General features: G+C 41.3%; 1 protein-coding gene across 1 annotated transcript in view; it reads right to left on the minus strand.

Moving 5' to 3' along the window:
- The window catches only part of Rgsl1 (regulator of G protein signaling like 1), a 42,989-nt gene that overhangs the window by 12,968 nt on the left and 12,443 nt on the right, over nucleotides 1–17,578 (minus strand). The window contains exons 7-14 of the mRNA XM_076872937.2: nucleotides 15,742–16,706; nucleotides 11,797–11,859; nucleotides 11,131–11,353; nucleotides 8,614–8,721; nucleotides 6,411–6,516; nucleotides 3,504–3,697; nucleotides 2,025–2,142; nucleotides 1,529–1,646 (exon numbers count right to left, since the gene is read on the minus strand). Coding sequence (XP_076729052.2) covers nucleotides 1,529–1,646; nucleotides 2,025–2,142; nucleotides 3,504–3,697; nucleotides 6,411–6,516; nucleotides 8,614–8,721; nucleotides 11,131–11,353; nucleotides 11,797–11,859; nucleotides 15,742–16,706 — 1,895 coding nt within the window. The remainder of the gene's footprint in view (nucleotides 1–1,528; nucleotides 1,647–2,024; nucleotides 2,143–3,503; nucleotides 3,698–6,410; nucleotides 6,517–8,613; nucleotides 8,722–11,130; nucleotides 11,354–11,796; nucleotides 11,860–15,741; nucleotides 16,707–17,578) is intronic.

Consider the following 17,578-nt stretch of genomic DNA (forward strand, 5'->3'; position numbering starts at 1 on the left):
AAGGAACACGGAAATGAGCAAAACCATTGCCAAACATTTAAAAGTGAAAACAAAAAATTGTATGCACCCACTAATATCTACCCATCACACCCATAAAACTGTACCCATAAATTTTATGTTTCTTCCTCTCTCTCTCTCCCTCTCTCCCTCTCTCTCCCTCTGGTGGCCCATATGGGGAGTGAATCTTCATCTCTTTTTAATGGGTACCTAGTGATCATTATCTAGTTTATTAACTCCTAGGTAAATGGATATTTATAGCCATAAAGAATCTCGCTGATTAACAACTAGCTCAATTGTCTCATTCTACCGAGAGGGGACCTCAGCGTAAGCCTGGTTTTAGACAGTCATAGTGAGGTCTGAAAAACACTGGTTTTGGCATTAGAAGCATTGAGTCTGGAGCCTCGTTTCTCCCTAATTATGTAATTTAGTTCAATTCCCTTGACCTGTACCCAAACGTCTCCATATGTAAGACAGAAACAATAGCCTTCAGTGTAGTGATGATGTGATGAAGTAGTAGTGTAGTGATGAAGCTTAGTGGTTATAAAGGTAAACCCTAACACAGGGCTTAGAAGATGCTGGTTTCCTTTAATCTTAACTAAGAGCAACTGGAAGATCTGAAATGAAAACAAGTGTCCTAGTTCTGAGTACAGAATTCTTTTAAACATCATATGTGATTGTTCACAATGCCCTGACAAAAAGGCAATCCAGATATAGAAGAAATACAAAGGAGAAAGGAGAGATCAACACTTTTTCACTTGTGGAGTTGTGGATCAATGGGCTTTGACACTATTTCCAGAGATACCTTAGCATGATCTTTGGCATTATACAGTTGGGCTCAAATTTTTATGGTTCTAACCAACGGTGAAACCCATTGAGCAAGTAATTATTGCTCAATGTGTCTTTTCTCAAACTGTATGAAGAGATTTTTCTGAGTAGCACTCTATCTAGTCTCTTCTTCCTTTTTTCCTTCCTGCTGTGAGAGATAAATAGGCTTAGACAACATGTGTGAGAAAAGGAAGTGGGCATGCACTGCATTCAGCCCTTGGCATGTGTCTCTGGAAGTTGCTCCTCTATTGATCACTTGTTTCAGGCCCACCCCTTGTTATACAGTTTGGGGCTCACCCTGTTCAGTGGAGGCTTAAGTTGTCTTGTTATGCCAGTGACTAAATGTGGAAGTTGGTCTAATTGGGGTTCAGAGAAGATTATAAAACCTCTTGGCTTCAGTTCCTCTAAAACAGCCTTCAGCAGTGAAAACCGGACCGTTTGATCCTGGGTGCCCAGCTCCTGGGTGCATCAATCAGCTGGTCTTGATCATAGGTGGAGAAGGGAGGGACTTTAGGTTGCCAGTGTAACCATTTCTCTGAGCCCCAGATTCCTCCTTTATAAAGTGGGCCTTTAAGAACCTAGCCCCAGGGGTCATTCTTTTGGTGGTTAAATGGGTGAGTGGTGGTAATCATGTGCAGCTGATGATGCCTAGACAGTGGCTTTCTTGTGTCCAGTGTCTGCTTTGCACTCTCTTCTCACTGACCTGGGATTCCTGCAGGTACATTGTTATCTTTGAGGGCTTCTTAGGCAGAGCTGGTGCTTCAGGCTCCACCTCCGGAGAAGGAGGAGGAAACGGGAATATATCTTGGTAATCCTTAAACCTGCCAGAAGGGAGACCAAGAATATTCAAAAAGGCAAAACCTGGTACATGAAAAATAAACAATTGAGGCAAACCTAGTTCAGCTTTTGGAGGGAGCTGCAGTGGGAGATGGATGGTGAATCACTCAAAAATACCCATCTCGACAGCATTTCAATCCTTTATGGGTGTCAGTCTACCTTTACTGATCAACATTGTTCCTCTTTAAGGCAACAGAGCAGAAACGGTGTGCGCGCGCGTGCGCGCAGGTAGACAGAGGGTTCAAGATAAGCTTGGCTTTTCTTTGCTTGGGGGTCTGGAGCAAGGAGCTGTGAGAAGGGATTGTGAGACCCTTGATTAATAAGGCTTTGGAAAGCCCAAGAATCTTTGCCTTCATACTCACCACTTTTCATCCAGAGATTTCATGACGTGGCTCTGGACCATTAGCAATGTGGTTGTGCTGACTTGACTCATTTCAGTGACTTCTTTGATGAGAGGGGCATCGCACTGCAGCATTTCTTCTAAAAAATGCAAGAAAGAAAAAAAAATGGCTGTCATCCTCATCTCCCAGCTCTGAGGTAAGGTTTGTTTTCACCTTAGGGACTCACAGTCCCCGATCAGTCTGGTTTAACTCTGAGCCTTCTACAATTTGAACATCTTTAACGCATATTTGGAATGGTATGTGCAAGTGTATTTGTGGATAAAATAGCAGTCCTGCTTTAGTTCCATTCTAATTCAAAGATGAGTGCTTAAGGGAAAATGAATTTTTTTATTTAAATTTTTTCCCCCATATTTTTTGGAAAATAAAATTTTAAAGGATTCATTTCTGCAGCTGGTGGGAAGTTTTCAATTTAAGGAGAGCACATACAAGTAAAGGACTAAAGTCTGGCAGGGCAGATGGGGAATCCAGGATTACCAATAGGCAGGTAATGTCAATTGGTGCTCCAGGGGCAGGAGACTGTGGTGCTGGTTAATGAGGCTCCAAGATGGATCAAGGACAGGATCTGAGTACTCTTTCTCTTCTGGTTCATTCAAAGCTATGTATAGAACTCAATATTCTGAGGCTCCACAAATAAGTATTTCTTACAAATAAAGACTTTTACCTCTTTTTCTATTTTTCTGTTTATGCCCTCTTCTTGGTTAACTGAAAACAAAATCTCCCCTAGACCCACTTCTGTTCATCTGTGCTTAAACAGGGAGCTCTGCCTTCATGATTTTTCTATAGATTTGATCACCTTCAGGATAGGAATGTGCTCCCCCCCACCCAGTCAATATTTTATTTGCAGCCTTTGCCTCTGGCCAAGGTAAATTTACATGGACCAGGTTTACCCTCCTGCCTTAGGTAAGAAAACAGGACAGCCACACACTTCTCCCTGGTACAACTGGAACAACTGTCTTCTCAATTCCCACGGGTGGGTCAAGGTGGCCCCGGAGGGTAACACTCCAGTGTGGCATACACAGCTTGCCTTGCCTCTGCATCTAACTCCAGCCTAGTTGACTTGATGATCGGATGACTTGGTGCTGAACTCAAGTTCTACCTAAACTGGGTTTTCAAACTGGTCAACTTTTCATCTTCATGTAGAAAATGCAGCAGATCATCCCGACCTCAGAGGGGGTTACAGGAAAGTCTGCTTTTAGGATTAAATAAAATCAAATGAGAGGATGTATGTGGAAGTATTTTACACTTGACTTCCTTTACTAGTATTACAACTTTGGATTTATTGATTCTTCTCTGCTTTCACTGCCTGTCTTGGTCTTTGTCTCAATTCTGTCCCCCTGTGGCCACTGCTCTGAGGGGCTCTCTCTGGGTTAGGTGAGACAGGCTATTTCTCTGGACATTAAAGGGAGAAGGAAACAGGACTCTGGAGAAAAAGATGCATACCAGGAGGGATTTTGCCGTGGAAGAAAGTCTGGATTATGTTTTCCAATGAAGACATGTAAGTCTTTTCATTGGCTTTCGCATTCATCCTCTGCACAGCCATCAGGAATAGTAATGGGCCTTCCGCGTTATGTTCTCTGAGGAACTCCCTGAAGAGCTCCAGGTATTGTGAATTTAGGAGGACTTCTGACAAGTTCCTGGAAGACAAGAGGAGCGTGGCTTATGGAGAAAGGATGATGACCCTGGGTTCTGCTCTCATTAGGGACGGGGAGGGCATCTCAGGCTGCAGAGCCTCTAGCCATGTGTGAAGAGCACGGCTGACAAAATGGTTAGCACTGTTTCCTTTGGAGGTTAACTTGGATTTTCATCTGCCCTTCTTAAACCTGGTCCAACTGACAACAGGTCGAAGAGGAGGGGAGGAATTTTGAAGGAAGGTAATTTTTTCCCGAGGGAACTCTATTTTCACATCATGGATTTAAAGCAGCTCCTCATTGGAGCGGTCATTTCTGTGAGACAGAGCATGACTGATCAGCAGTTTTTGGTCCATTATTTCAAAATTTCCTTTACTGATTCCCTCTTTCACTGCTCTTTAAATACAAGTGGCTTTAGTGTTTCATTTGCAGCCCTCTTTCTTTTTGACTTGTAGTTTTTTCTTTTTGTCTTGTAGAGTTTTTTTTCCCCTTAATAAGACTCCTTGTAGCACAAGAATTAAAATAAAGAATCAATAAATGGGATGGATTCAAACTAAAAAGCTTCTTCTCAGCAAAACAAAAACAAAAACAAACAGACAAACGAAGAAAAACAACCAGTGAGATGAATAGAGAGCCTGCAGAATGAGAGCAAATCTTTACCACAAGCACATCAGATAGAGCATTAATCTCTAGGATATATAAAGCCCTCAAAAACCTTAACACCAAAAAAACCAAATAACCCAGTTAATAAATGAGCCAAGGACCTGAACAGACACTTCTCAGAAGAGGATATACAATCAATCAACAAATATGTGAAAAAAATGTTCAATATCTCTAGCAATTAGAGAAATGCATATCAAAACCACTCTAAGATTTCATCTCACTCCAGTCAGAATGGCAGCTATAAAGAATACAAACAACAATAAGTGCTGGCGAGAATGTGGGGAAAAAGGTACACTCATATATTGCTGCAAATTGGTGCAGCCAATCTGGAAAGCAATATGGAGATTCCTTGGAAAATTGGGAATGGAACCACCATTTGGCCAGCTATCCCTATCCTTGGTCTATACCCAAAGGACTTAAAAACAGCATACTACAGGGACACAGCCACATCAATGTTCGTAGCAGCACAATTCACAATAGTTAAACTGTGGAACCAACCTAGATGCCCTTCAATAGATGAATGGACAAAGAAAATGTGGCATATATATACAATGGAATATTACTCAGCAATAAAAGAGAATAAAATCATGGCATTTGCAGGTAAATGGATGGAATTGGAGAATATAATGCTAAGTGAAGTTAACCAATCTCAAAAAACCAAATGCCAAATGTTTTCTCTGACATAAGGAGGCTGATTCATAGTGGGGTTGGGAGGGGGAGAATGGGAGGATTAGATGAACTCTAGATAGGGAAAAGGGGTGGGAAGAGAAGAGAGGGGCATGGGGGTAGAAAAGATGGTGAAATGAAATGGACATCATTACCCTAAGTACATGTATAAAGACATGAATGGTGTGAATATACTTTGTATACAACCAGAGATATGAAAAATTGTGCTCTATATGTGCAAATGAATTTTAATGCATTCTTATATATAGCAAAATGGAACAAAAATTAATTAATTAAAAAAATAATGAAGAGCACTAAAAAGTAGTACATGTTACATGCTTGGGATTATATTTCTGGGATGTAGGGTTTCAGAGAGGAAGAAAGTCTTAGCAGCCTTGGCACTTGGAGAAATTTTATGCATATGTATCACTTGCTGTAAGAGGAATGAAAGGTGAGTGGGAAGCTGTTAAAGAAAAGACCACAGAATCTTTGCCTAGCAGAAGCTCACTCTCCTATTGATTAGAAAGCAGAAGACATGAAGTAGGGAACCAGTTAGGAAGTTACAAGAGTAGTACATAATTCAGAAAAAAAATGGGTAAGGATAACATGTGCAGAAAATGCTTATAGTGGTACGATTTATAGCAATGAAAAATTAAAGACAGTGGAAATGTCTATGTTATGGTTTAGATCTGAAATGTCTCCCAGAAAAAAACTCATGTGTTTGGCATTGCAGCAATGTTCAGAGGCAAAAAGACTGGGTTAGAGCTGGAACCACATCAATGGATTAATCCATTTGATAGATTAATAATTTGAATGGACTGGGTGTTAACTACACACAGATGAGGTGTGGCTGGAGGAAGTGGATCACTGGGAGCTTGTGCTTGGGAACTTGGAGACTATATCCTATCCCTGGCTCCCTCCACCCCCACTTCCCAGATGCCATAAGCCAAGCAGCTTCTGCTGTCACAAACTTTCATCATGATATTCTGCCTTGGAGCTGGGAAACCATGGATTGAACCTCTGAAACCACAAGCCAAAATCAATCTTTCCTCCTCTAAGTGGTTCTGGTGAGGTATTTTTATCATAGTGGTAAAAAAGCTAACAACAGTCCATAAAAAGAGAATAGTTAAATAAATCACAAAACATCCATAATATGGAAGGATGTAGATCTATACATAGTCACTTAAAAGAATGTCCATGATAGTTTTAAGATAAAAAAAATTAGTGCATGATATATATTTCATGATGCCATTTTTAGAAAATAAAAATAATAATTTGAAATGCAAAGTTTGTTCATACTTGTAAGATACACGGGAAAGGGTCTGGAAACTTACATACAAAGGAAAAGTGGTGCTTGGATATATTACTATAGCCAGATCCTATATCTTACCTGGGTCTCACTGAGGGCTTCCTAGTACCAGATTTTTTGGAGAAGGATATTTTCCTTTGTGGGGCTGTAATTACCTTTGGTTCCTTGACAATTTGCACTTTAAAATCTAAGAAAAATCACAAAGTTGAGTAAAATCGCATTATAAGGAATGAAATAGACTCCTTCTGAAATTAAGGGAATCCCTCTAAAATTAAGGAGAACTTCCTTAGACTGAAAATAAAATCTCCAAACTGTTTTTAATTTCTGACTTCCTCACACAGAGAATAGGGAGGCTACCCAAGAGACATTTGCCAAAAGCATTTAAAGGCACAAGTACTGCCCACAGTAATGTGGGTTTAGGAACAGCAGTTGGAACAGAATTAGATCAAACGTTGAAGCCAAGAAAGATGAGGGTCAAAGCTGAATCAAAAAGATGAGGTTAGGAAAGAATATGAACAAGGTAATAAGGGTTGTTAAAACCCCTACACATACCAGAGATTCAAGAAGCCTGTGAACATGTCCAGATTTGGGTGTATGCCAAGAAAAGGCATTAAAAGGCACAAAGTTTCTGGAAATGCTTTGGAATAATCATAATACAAACTGCTGATGATGATTGAGAAAGTAATATGATCCAGACATTGTTAAAAACTCCCTCTGTGAGATCTCCTGGAAGCATCACGGAAGGCTAAGAGGGGACTATTACTGAGCTCATTGGAAGAGGAAGCAGATAGAAATGTTCCATTTATAATCAGTGACTTACCTAGAGAAATCTGTCATCCTCAAAACTTGAGTTTTTTTGGGTCTGAACTAGTGCTTTCCAATAGAAATATAATGTGAGCTACATATATGATTTAAATTTTCCAGTAGTCACATTAAAAAAAAAGCTTAAAGGAAAAGGGTGCAATTAATTTTAATACCATATTTTATTCAACACATTTTTTTCAGTCACATTTCAAAAACTCAATGACTACATGGGGTAGTGGCTCCTGTATATATGGTGTCAGGCTAGAGACTCTGGTTCCCTTCGAGGAAATGTTTCTAGAGGACACAGCAGGTGTCCATTCACTTTAAACTCTTCATGTCAAGACGCCAGCAGGCAACAAAGGAGTCATTATATTGATAGGATATATCCCTAATTATTGAGATCATGAGAATTCACTTGTCACCCATGCTACTCTCTAGCTCTATTCTGATAATAAATTGATGAAGGAAGCAGCCACAGCCCAAGATGTCATGATGACCAGGGGCTCAGAGACATCAGACATGAGAGCCACCCCCCTGCCCCCATCCCAAGACTAGTAGAGATACTGTTTGAGCAAAAGGAGAATATAGGATAGGAAGGAGAAGAGAAGTATTAGTATTAGAAACAGTGTAGTAGTGTAGGCCATCCTTTCTAGAATAAATTCCCAAGGAAAAGAAACCCACCCAATCCCTGGAGAAGCTATTCTGGGATGAGGTGAAATTACTATACAAAGCAAGTGGGGCAGCAGTAGGAGCTGCTGAGTGCTATCTACATCCTCTCTTTAGGACCAAAGCATTCATTCCCAGCTGCCTGGAGAGCTGGTTGCTGATGGCTCCCAGATGGGGCTCCTTCTGGGAGTTGCCCAGCCAAAGGAAATTGCCTGACTCAAAGTATGCCCTCCCATCTGGATCCCCGTGGAATTTCAAAGGCCCAGGTCTGTTGCTCCAGTGAGGGACAACTCTGGAGGGTCATCCTAGCTTTGGAGTTTTCTATGCTATTGCTAAGGCCTGTTGGGACTGCCTCATAGTTGGGCAGTCCACCTTGACCTCTGCCCAGTGCTGTTCTCCTCATTCCTTTAGAGGTGTCCTTCCCAAGAACACCCCTAACAAACATCCTTCCACAATCTCTGACTCCAGGAAGCTTGGCAGAACATGGATACACATTGTGTGAAACTCCAACTAGACATCATGAAATTAGGAATGAACAATCTTAATGATCTCTATGTTTGATAATTTATAATTACATCTCATTTTCCTAATACTCTTCTATAGCTCTGTAGAAGGCAAAAAAACAAAAAAACAAAAACAAAAAACAAAACAACAACAACAAAAAAACAACAGACAATCAATACCTTCTAACTACAACTCCATGACAAATAAGGTATGGTTCCTCTTTGGATTTTTGTCCCCTGAGTTTGGAAATTTTCTCTCAGATCTGAGGAAACCTAATTGCTTCAAATCTACCCCTGAATTTAACACTTGCCTATGAGAGGTGCTTTCTCACAGTATAACTTGTAGTCATCACTGATCTTCTTTATGGCCACCTTTGGATACTTAAAGCAGAGTTCCTCAAAAGTCAGGTTGTTTATATCTGTGAAGTAAAGGAAAGCAGAGAGTCTAGTTATCCACTCTAGGTTCAAATATTCCCTTACTTTTCTTGGGCATATGGTTTAAAGTGCCACTTAAATAGGACAATAGTGTTTTGGTGGAATGCTTACATAAAGAACATATAAGTTTTCTAAGCCAAATTAGAAAGAAAAGAAACATAGCCTTTCCTCCCCTCTAGAATGGGAGGATCCTGTCCTCTAGAAGGCTTGACCCACTGAGATTTTCTGCCTGATGTATGATGTATGATGTATGATGCAGACAGAGTTACTTACTGTTAATGCACACACAAGAAATATCTCATTCAGAGCCAGACGAGGTGGTGCACGCCTGTAATCCCAGTGGCTCATGAGTCTAAAACAGGAAGATCATGAGTTCAAAGCCAGCCTCAGCAAAAGTGAGGCACTAAGCAATTCATTGAGACCCTGTCTTTAAATAAAACACAAAATAGGGCTGGAGATATGTATGGCTCAGTGGCAGAGTGTCCTTGAATTCAATCCCCAGTACCCAAAAAATAAAACCCAAACCAACAACAACAAAAAAAGAAAAAAATATCTCACTCAAATGACTGGTGATCCATTCAAAGTAATCATCTTTTGTAAGGTGGGGTTAGGAATAAATCTCAGATATTTTGCTATAGCTTCAAAAATGATGAATTTAAGGATAGTACATGGCAAATAAAGTCTTGGCTTTGACTTCTGGAATTAATTTCAGAACGGACAGTTCATATATCCAAATAGCATCAATAATGGCAAATCCTTGTTCATTGGGGTGGATTTTTTTTCCCTAGAAGCAACCATGCATGATTTCTAGTAATGCATGGTGAATTGAGAGGTAACATCTTTGTATCAAAAATATTGTGGGACAATAAGGCTGAGCTACAAGGGAAATATTAGAATGTTCTGGGCTATAGAAAACAGAAAAGCAGCACTTTGTCTTCTACCAAGAGGAAAACGCTCCTTTGTGTTGACTTGTGGTGTTCACAGTTCATCTGTGGTGTGCACAGAGTTCTTCTGGACATATCTTACCTTCCAGAAGTACTCCTCTCCGGCCAGTACTTAATGCCACTGTCCTCCTGTGAGCATCATCGCTGTTATCCTCACCCTCACACCATCATCTGTCAGTCAGGACCATCCAGTGGTGGGAGCAGCTCGTTGTTTCTCAGTGAATCCAGGTTTCTAGGCCTGAGTCAACCCCTCCCTCACCAAGCAACCTTTGAAAAGTCTTTTCGCCTTCCTGGGACCCAGTTTGTCCATGTAAAAGGTGAGAGCTTTCTAGCTCGGGTGCTCTGTGAGTTTACAGTGCAGTTTACCAGGCCAGCTCGTGCTCCCAAAAGCAGTGGGAAAGGACCTGATGAAGTGCATGCCGAGGGAAGGAGAAGGAAGGAGCTGGGTCTCACTCTTCCTGGCCACACCTGGCTCTCCAGAGTCACCCAAGGAACGCCCTGCACCTAGCATGTTCACCAGCCATCCTTTCGTCCACTTTTGTCATTATTTCTGGGGGAAATTTTGGAAAGTTCTGGTTTTAGAGGGAAGGTGGAACCTCTAAGGTAAAAGGAGAGGGCTAGATTTAAATAATCGTGCCCAAGCATGGCTCCGAGGGGCAGTCATCCAGGGCATCTGTTTTGTACAGAGTGTCTGTTGAAGTTTTTAAAGAGTGTTCTTTTTTTTTTTTTTTTGATACTAGGGATTGAACTCAGGGGTGCTTAACCACTGAGCCACATCCCCATCCCTTTTTTTTATATATTTTATTTTGAGACAGGGTCTCACTTAGTTGCTTAGGGCCTCACTAAGTTTCTGAGGCTGGCTTTGAACTTGAAATCCTCCTGCTTCAGCCCTGAGAGTTGCTGGGATTACAGGTGAGTGCCACTGTGCCCAACTGAGCACCTGCTTTCTTTTAGTACCACTAATATTCTCAATGATCACTAAACCACAGGACTTTATCCCACTTCATAGCTGCATAAATGAAGTTCAGAAAGAGTAGTAACTTGCCCAAGCTCACCAGTGAGTGGCATTTACAAAAGCCTAAGGGTTCAATGGTAATAACAGCGGCGATGCTTGAAGGGGCAGGAGGCTGCCCACCTTGAGCACTTTGGCTTCCTCAAATCCACTAGGGGGCGCAGCAGTCTGTCAGAATTCAAATCTGGCCTCTGTCAGGAAGGTTGTGACCTTGGGGAGATCATCCTCTCTGGGCCTCATTACTTAGTAATTAACTGCCTACATTATTTTAAAGATCAAATGTGGTAATTTTTGTATCCCACAGTGCTGACACACAGGAAATAATCACTAAATGTTAAATAATTATAATTTTCCAGTTTCCTAGAAGGGTTTAAAAAAAACACAAACAAACAAACAAACAACAACAACAACAAACAAGCCCCATTGACATATCTTACCTTCCAGAAACACTGGAGACTGCAGTTCTACCTGGAGAGACCCAGCTTGGCGTAGGTTCTCAGTCGCTACGTTTGGCCACTGCATCGAGTCCATTTTCTCCATGTTAGCCAAGGCCTGGGTTAACTCCAGAGATTTCTGAATCCTCTTATAAAGAAGAATGTTCTCTTCTTTGCTTATAGATTTTCTTTTATGGCACCGGTTTTTGATGAACCGTGTCTGAGTCTAAGAGAGGGAGCAGGGGGTGGGGAGCAGGCAGCATTTTACATAGGAATTAGACCAGAAGCAGGAGTTTTGTAATAACTCAGTCCTCCTCATCTCCCTGTTACAGAGCCTTATGCTGATTGTCTTCAATACATTAAGAGCCAGTGCTCTTTTACACACTAACCCCCACCCTCTTTTAATCAAACCCATTTTTCCATAGGGAAAAGTTTCCAAATGAACGTGACTTCTTCAAAGTCAGCTTTGCACTGAATCTTTTTCCTTGAGTGGCTTATCTTTAGAATATCAGGGACTAAGCCAATCTCCAGTTGCCTCCAGGAATAAATCCTAATTTCATTTACTTTAACAAACAAGCCTTCTAAAACCACCTTCTCCTGTTCCTTAACCAAATAAGCCTCCTCTTTCCTCAATCCCACAATTCCTCCTCAACCCAAAGTCCCTCCTACTGTAAAAACGAGAAACCAGTAGTCCTCTTCACTCAGGAACTCATTATAGCAGGGGCTGAGTATCTGAAATCCAAACACCACACAGGTATTAGGAGGTGATGCTCAGCTTGCTGCCTCTTTCTGTTTTGTGTTCTCATGGAGCAAGTGTGCTGCAGATTCTCCAAGTCTCCAAATTAGAGATCTGAAAGCACTGCACATCGGCTATGACCAGCCAACGGGCATTCCTGTATTGTTCTGAACATAGCAGCTCTAATTTTAAGTCTCAAAGGATAGCAATAAATATACACTTAAAAAGTGATATAATCATGTAACAGTTCTGAGTTTTGGGGGAACTAAAGTATATTCCTGAGCAAACACAGCTCACTTATTGAATCCTGGCAACATATAATGTAATATAATGCCACTGGCTAATGAATAAGCTCTAAATATATATTGAATATGAATGGTGAAAGAGCATTGTGAAATGAATACTCTATTAATGATCCTTCCATTTTACAAGATTTCTGAGTATAATAACTAATGACTAAATCATCAAATTGGTTTAAGAAGTTATACTTAGTAGAGAATTTTTCATTGAAAAGATAATCATATATCCAGCAAAATTACATTAATGGATAATAACTATAATAAATAATAAGCACTATTTAAAACCTTATCATTGTTTCTTTTTTCTTTTTTTTTTTTATGGTACTGGGGATTGAACTCAGGGGTACTTGACCACTGAACCACATCCCTAGCCCTATTTTTTTTATCTTAGAGATAAGGTCTCACTGAGTTGCTTAGTGCCTCATTTTTTGCTGAGGCTGGCTTTGAACTCTCGATCCCCCTGTCTCAGTCTCCTGAGCTGCAGGAATTACAGGCGTGTGCCACTGCGCCCAGCTTTATCATTGTTTTTGTTATGATGTATTATAGTTTCTTTCATATTGAGCTTGTTCATCACTTGATAAACTTTCCTGGCCCCTCCTCAGAGCACTGTGTGATGTGTCAGACCAAGAAGCACTTTTTGTTTCAGGTGTTGTGGGCTCTCTGGTCTCTGTTGGAAGTACTCAGCTCTGCAGTTGTAGCACATGACAACATGTAAACAAATGGGCATAGTTGTGTTGCCATAAAACTTTATTTGTGGACGCTGAAATATGGTTGTTATATAATATCTGTCTGTCATGTTACATTTCTCTTTCAATATGTTTCAACCATTTAAAATATGTACAACCAATCTTGTAGTTTGCTGGCCATGCAAGTACAGATGGTAAACTGAACATGGCTTCTGGGTTACAGGTTGCTAACCTTGCAATAGACTGTGAGCAGGAGTTTGGTCACTGGCCCAGCACTGTCAGTACATCACAGAGAGGCCTTTGGTCTTGGTCTACTGTCTGTGTATAGAAAAGGAGGATGTGAGAACCTCACAAGGCCCTGTCTTGGTCTAAGTTTCTATGGGTCTGAAAAGGGGCTGGAAAAGAATAAATATTTGTGTCCATACTACTTGCTGGACACATTGTACACATAGTGTCTTTATTAAAGGGAGTCATATGACCCCTGATGTACTGATGAGAAAATCAAAGATCAGAAATGCACAGCAACCTCTACCTAAGACCAAATTTTGAAAGTGGAAATGTTACAATTGAAACTCTCCTCTGTCTGCCCCTTCTCATTAAGTCTTAGTGTTCTTTGTATCTTTAGTCTTGATTTCTTTAAAGTTTTTAAAATCATGGTAAAATATACATAACACAAAATTTGCCATATTAACTATTTGAAGTGTATGATTTAGTTACATTAATTATATGTACAATATATGTACAATCATTCCTTTTTCCCAAAATTTTTCATCACCCCTAACAGAAACTCTGTAACCTCTAAGAAGGTACTCCCTATTTTCCTCCTCAAATCTCTTAGTAACCTCTACATCTTTCTGTTAGATTCTGTCTTTTAAAAATTTTTTTAGTTGTATATGGACACAATACCTTAATTTTGTTTATTTATTTTTTATGTGGTGCTGAGGATCAAACCCAGTGCCTCACACATGCTAGGTGAGTGCTCTACCACTGAGCTACAACCCCAGCCCAGATTCTCTCTTTATCTAATTAAGAAACTTTTTGTTTAATTACTTGTCATCCTAATTGACTTCTCACATATCTCTGCCAGTGTCTATGGAATGCCTTACTCTGTTGCTGAGAATGAGCATTGTTCTAACAAGGGGAGGGAGGAGTGGTGGACTTCTGGATAGATTTTTAAGGCTGAGACAACAGGATTCACCAATCTGTTAGACTTGGGTGTGAAAGGAGAAAGTGGATCAAGGATGATATCAAGATTTTTAGTCTGAGAAACTGTGATAGTTCAACTTACCTATTTACCAATACCTTCAAATTTTTGCAGGGGGCTTTACAGTGAAAGTCTGCTAATCCAGGAAATATAGTCCTAATCTGATCCTCTGACCCTACTCTACAAAAGACAGGGAGGCTTCTAGTGTTTCCTTAACCAAGAACTGGGCTTAGGAAAGCTACAGTTGTGGATCTACTGGACTGCTCTGGCCTGATACTACCTGGCTGTCCATCCCAGGTAGTATCAGGAAATCAAGAAGGACATAAACACTAAGAACATCTGAGTTCTGATCCTGATTCATCTACTAGCCAGTCATGTACTAATTAGGCTAATTTACTTAGTACTAATAGGCTAATTACTTAGCCTTTCTGAGTCTCAGCTTCCTCACCTGTAGAACAAAGACAACAATACAATGCTGTCTGCCCTTGGAGTTGCTAAGACTCAGAAGGAGACAAGGTACATGCATGTGACTTATAAGGCAAATGCAGTAAAAGCACTAAATAATCACATGTTTATATTTATTTTTGCTTCTCCAGATCTACTCGCTACCCTTTATCCTGCTGTACCTTAGCAGATTAACCTGTTTGGATACCAGCAGGCTCTCTTATCCTCTGATTGAGTTCACCTCACGAGATGTCCTGGCAGGAAATAGGAAAGCAGAAGATTCCCTCTGCAGATCAGTGTGGACGGGCCACATCCCTTAATCACTACCTTAAAGGAGACACTGCTGTGTCCCACTCCATACAGTTGTTCCTTCCTGATTCTAGTAACCGCTCCCTCTCCTCAATTCTTCAGGCCTAGGAAAAATAAAGGTGCCCCATCCTTAACAACTTTGTGGAAGGTATTGTGCTGTCTCTGTGGTCTCCCCACCCCATCCACTGCTCTGTAAGCAGACCCTTTTATTTGGCTCTCATCTGTTATCCAATTGACTTCTCCAATTTGTTTTTTGCCAAGCATCTGATGACACAGTAATCATGGGCCTCACTTTTTTTATTCAGGATATTCCTTTGCTTTTTTTTTTTTTGGTACTGGGGATTGAACTCAGGGGCACTCAACCACATCTGCAGCCCTATTTTGTATTTTATTTAGAGATGGGGTCTCACTGAATTGCTTAGTGCCTCGCTTTTACTGAGGCTGGCTTTGAATTTGCAGTTCTCCTGTCTCAGACTCCTGGGCTTCTGGGATTACAGGTGTGTGCCACCACACCTGGCTATCCCTTTGCTTTTATGTAATGTTTAGCTAATAAGACATTCCTCCCAATTGGTTATCTCCTTGGTAGCTAGTTTAGGAAAGGAGGATCTTACTTTTCAATATATAACGTGCATAAGAGAGTTAGTAAAACTTATCTTTAAAATATCCTGATTTTCATGGTTTTGGAAGACTGAAAATAAGGAAGCAAAGGTGGATACTGACCACTCCCCCTCCCCGTTCCATTCTACTTGAGAGTTTTTTCTGGTTCATGGAAACTTGCAAAACTTGTGCCTTAAGAGGTTAAGCAGCTTTTCAATATATGCAGATTTATGTGGGTAGATATAATTAACTTAGCAAGTATAGATGACCAGGTAGGGAGTTTGGTCAGTCTTGACTTGATCTGCAGAAATTAACTCATTTCTTTGAGGCAAGGCTTACCTTGCAAATTTCCCTCTGGGCTTTGGGAATCCAGGGAGTCACTTCCCCGGAAGACAGGAGCTTTTTCAGGCCTTGAATGGTTTGAGATTTGAGTGGTAAGCATGGACCAAGCTGCTCATTCAAGTAGAGCTCACAGATCCTGTGACCCAGCATGTGACGAAAGATGGCATTTCCATTATTCCTGTTATTCATCAGAACACGCAGGAAATGGTGTAGGTCCTGCCACAGGTCCAGGAGTCGTCTCTCCACTTTCAATTTCATCTTCTTTAGGTAGTGCCGGAAGGGACTCCCTGCATGGATGTCAGCACACAGGGCCCAATATGTGTACCCCAAGGGCAGGCTTTTCCTCATGGCCCTGTGGATTGTCATCTGTGAAGAATAATTAATGATGGGGGTGGAAGTCCTCATTTGGGTGGAAAACTTTGTCTCAAAGAGGCCCTCCATGAGGAGGTGGCCCTTGGATTTCTTCATAGTGAACCTCTTAGCACAGGGATCATCATTTTCTAAGGAACTGATTATTGACTCCTTTGAAGAAGCCACTGTTGTCAGGGAAGACATCTGTGTCACCTTCTTCTGAGAACTCATCTCCTGTGTAGGCATAGTCCTGCTGTCTGGCTTGGAACTGGTTTCCAGAAAGCGAGAGTCCGTTTCTGCCATGTGCCACATCTTCCTCCTGGCCTTCTTGCTTGAGTACTGTTTTTGGCAATGGTAACTCTTCCTGATGCTCATGTTCAGAGGGAGTTCTCCCGCGTGGGTGTAGCAAACGCTGTACAGGCGAGTCTCATACTCCTGCATCAGGCCCTGGCATGCCTCCTCACTGGCCATTGCCACCTTGGCGTGGGTGTAGAAGTTGGGGAGCCAGTAGCTCTGGACTTTGAACAGAGCCACTTTCTGCATGTGGCTCAGGGTCTCCCTTCTGGTGGTTGACTGGTTGGGATGCCAGATGGAGAGGTTCAGGAGGGAGTCTGGAAAGAACATAGAGAGAAGAAGATGAAAGTGATGTGGTGGTGATGAGGGAGGTCTTTGTATTTAGCATTACATTGGTTCCTCACAGAATTCTGAAAGCTGGATAGGGAAGACACACAGTGGACCCATTTTTAGGTTTTTCTCAGTACACAGTGACCTTTTTCTCTGATTATCTTTCTTCTTTCCCATAGAAATGAGGCATATTATGAGATTTCTTGAATAATGTTTAGACTACTGAGTGTTACCGTAAAGAAAAGTGCCGCAGTCTGGCTGGGCACAAAATCACGAGCCACTCAAGCAGGAACAAACTTTATTTTTGAAACTGCCGCCAATGCCCCGTAAGCTCCGGGGGGGGGGGGGGGGGGGGGGGGGGGGGGCTGCCGACCACACACGTGACATTCTCCCGGACCCCAATAGGAAGTCCCTCCTCTGGAATTCCCTCCTACCGCACTTCCCCAACCAATGGGAACTCTCCAGGAGTTCCTTAGCAGGCCGAGGTGGACAGCAGGGGTCTAATATCCATAAGAATGCAGATCTTAACATAATCATATCATCTCAATGGCTTGCTGGTATCACCTTTCAACCAAAAATGCCATGCATCATATTATTTGGCTATGGCTCTTAGCAGAAAAGCAAAAAGGACAAGAAAAGATCATTAAGAACAATGATACACATATCTGAACATCATTCTTCAGGATCCGAGATGACCAATGGAAAGGGTTTGGATGGAATAATTTGAAAGAATCAAATCTTTCAAATAATAGCCCTCACTAGCCTGGACATTTTAATGTTATCAATTTTTCAATTATCTAGATGAATAGAAAAAAGTATGGCTAATCCGAAGCAGCAGATCTTCTAGAACACATTGATA

The sequence above is a fragment of the Callospermophilus lateralis genome, chromosome 13 (genome assembly GCF_048772815.1).
Source record: "Callospermophilus lateralis isolate mCalLat2 chromosome 13, mCalLat2.hap1, whole genome shotgun sequence".
Lineage (NCBI taxonomy): Eukaryota > Metazoa > Chordata > Mammalia > Rodentia > Sciuridae > Callospermophilus > Callospermophilus lateralis.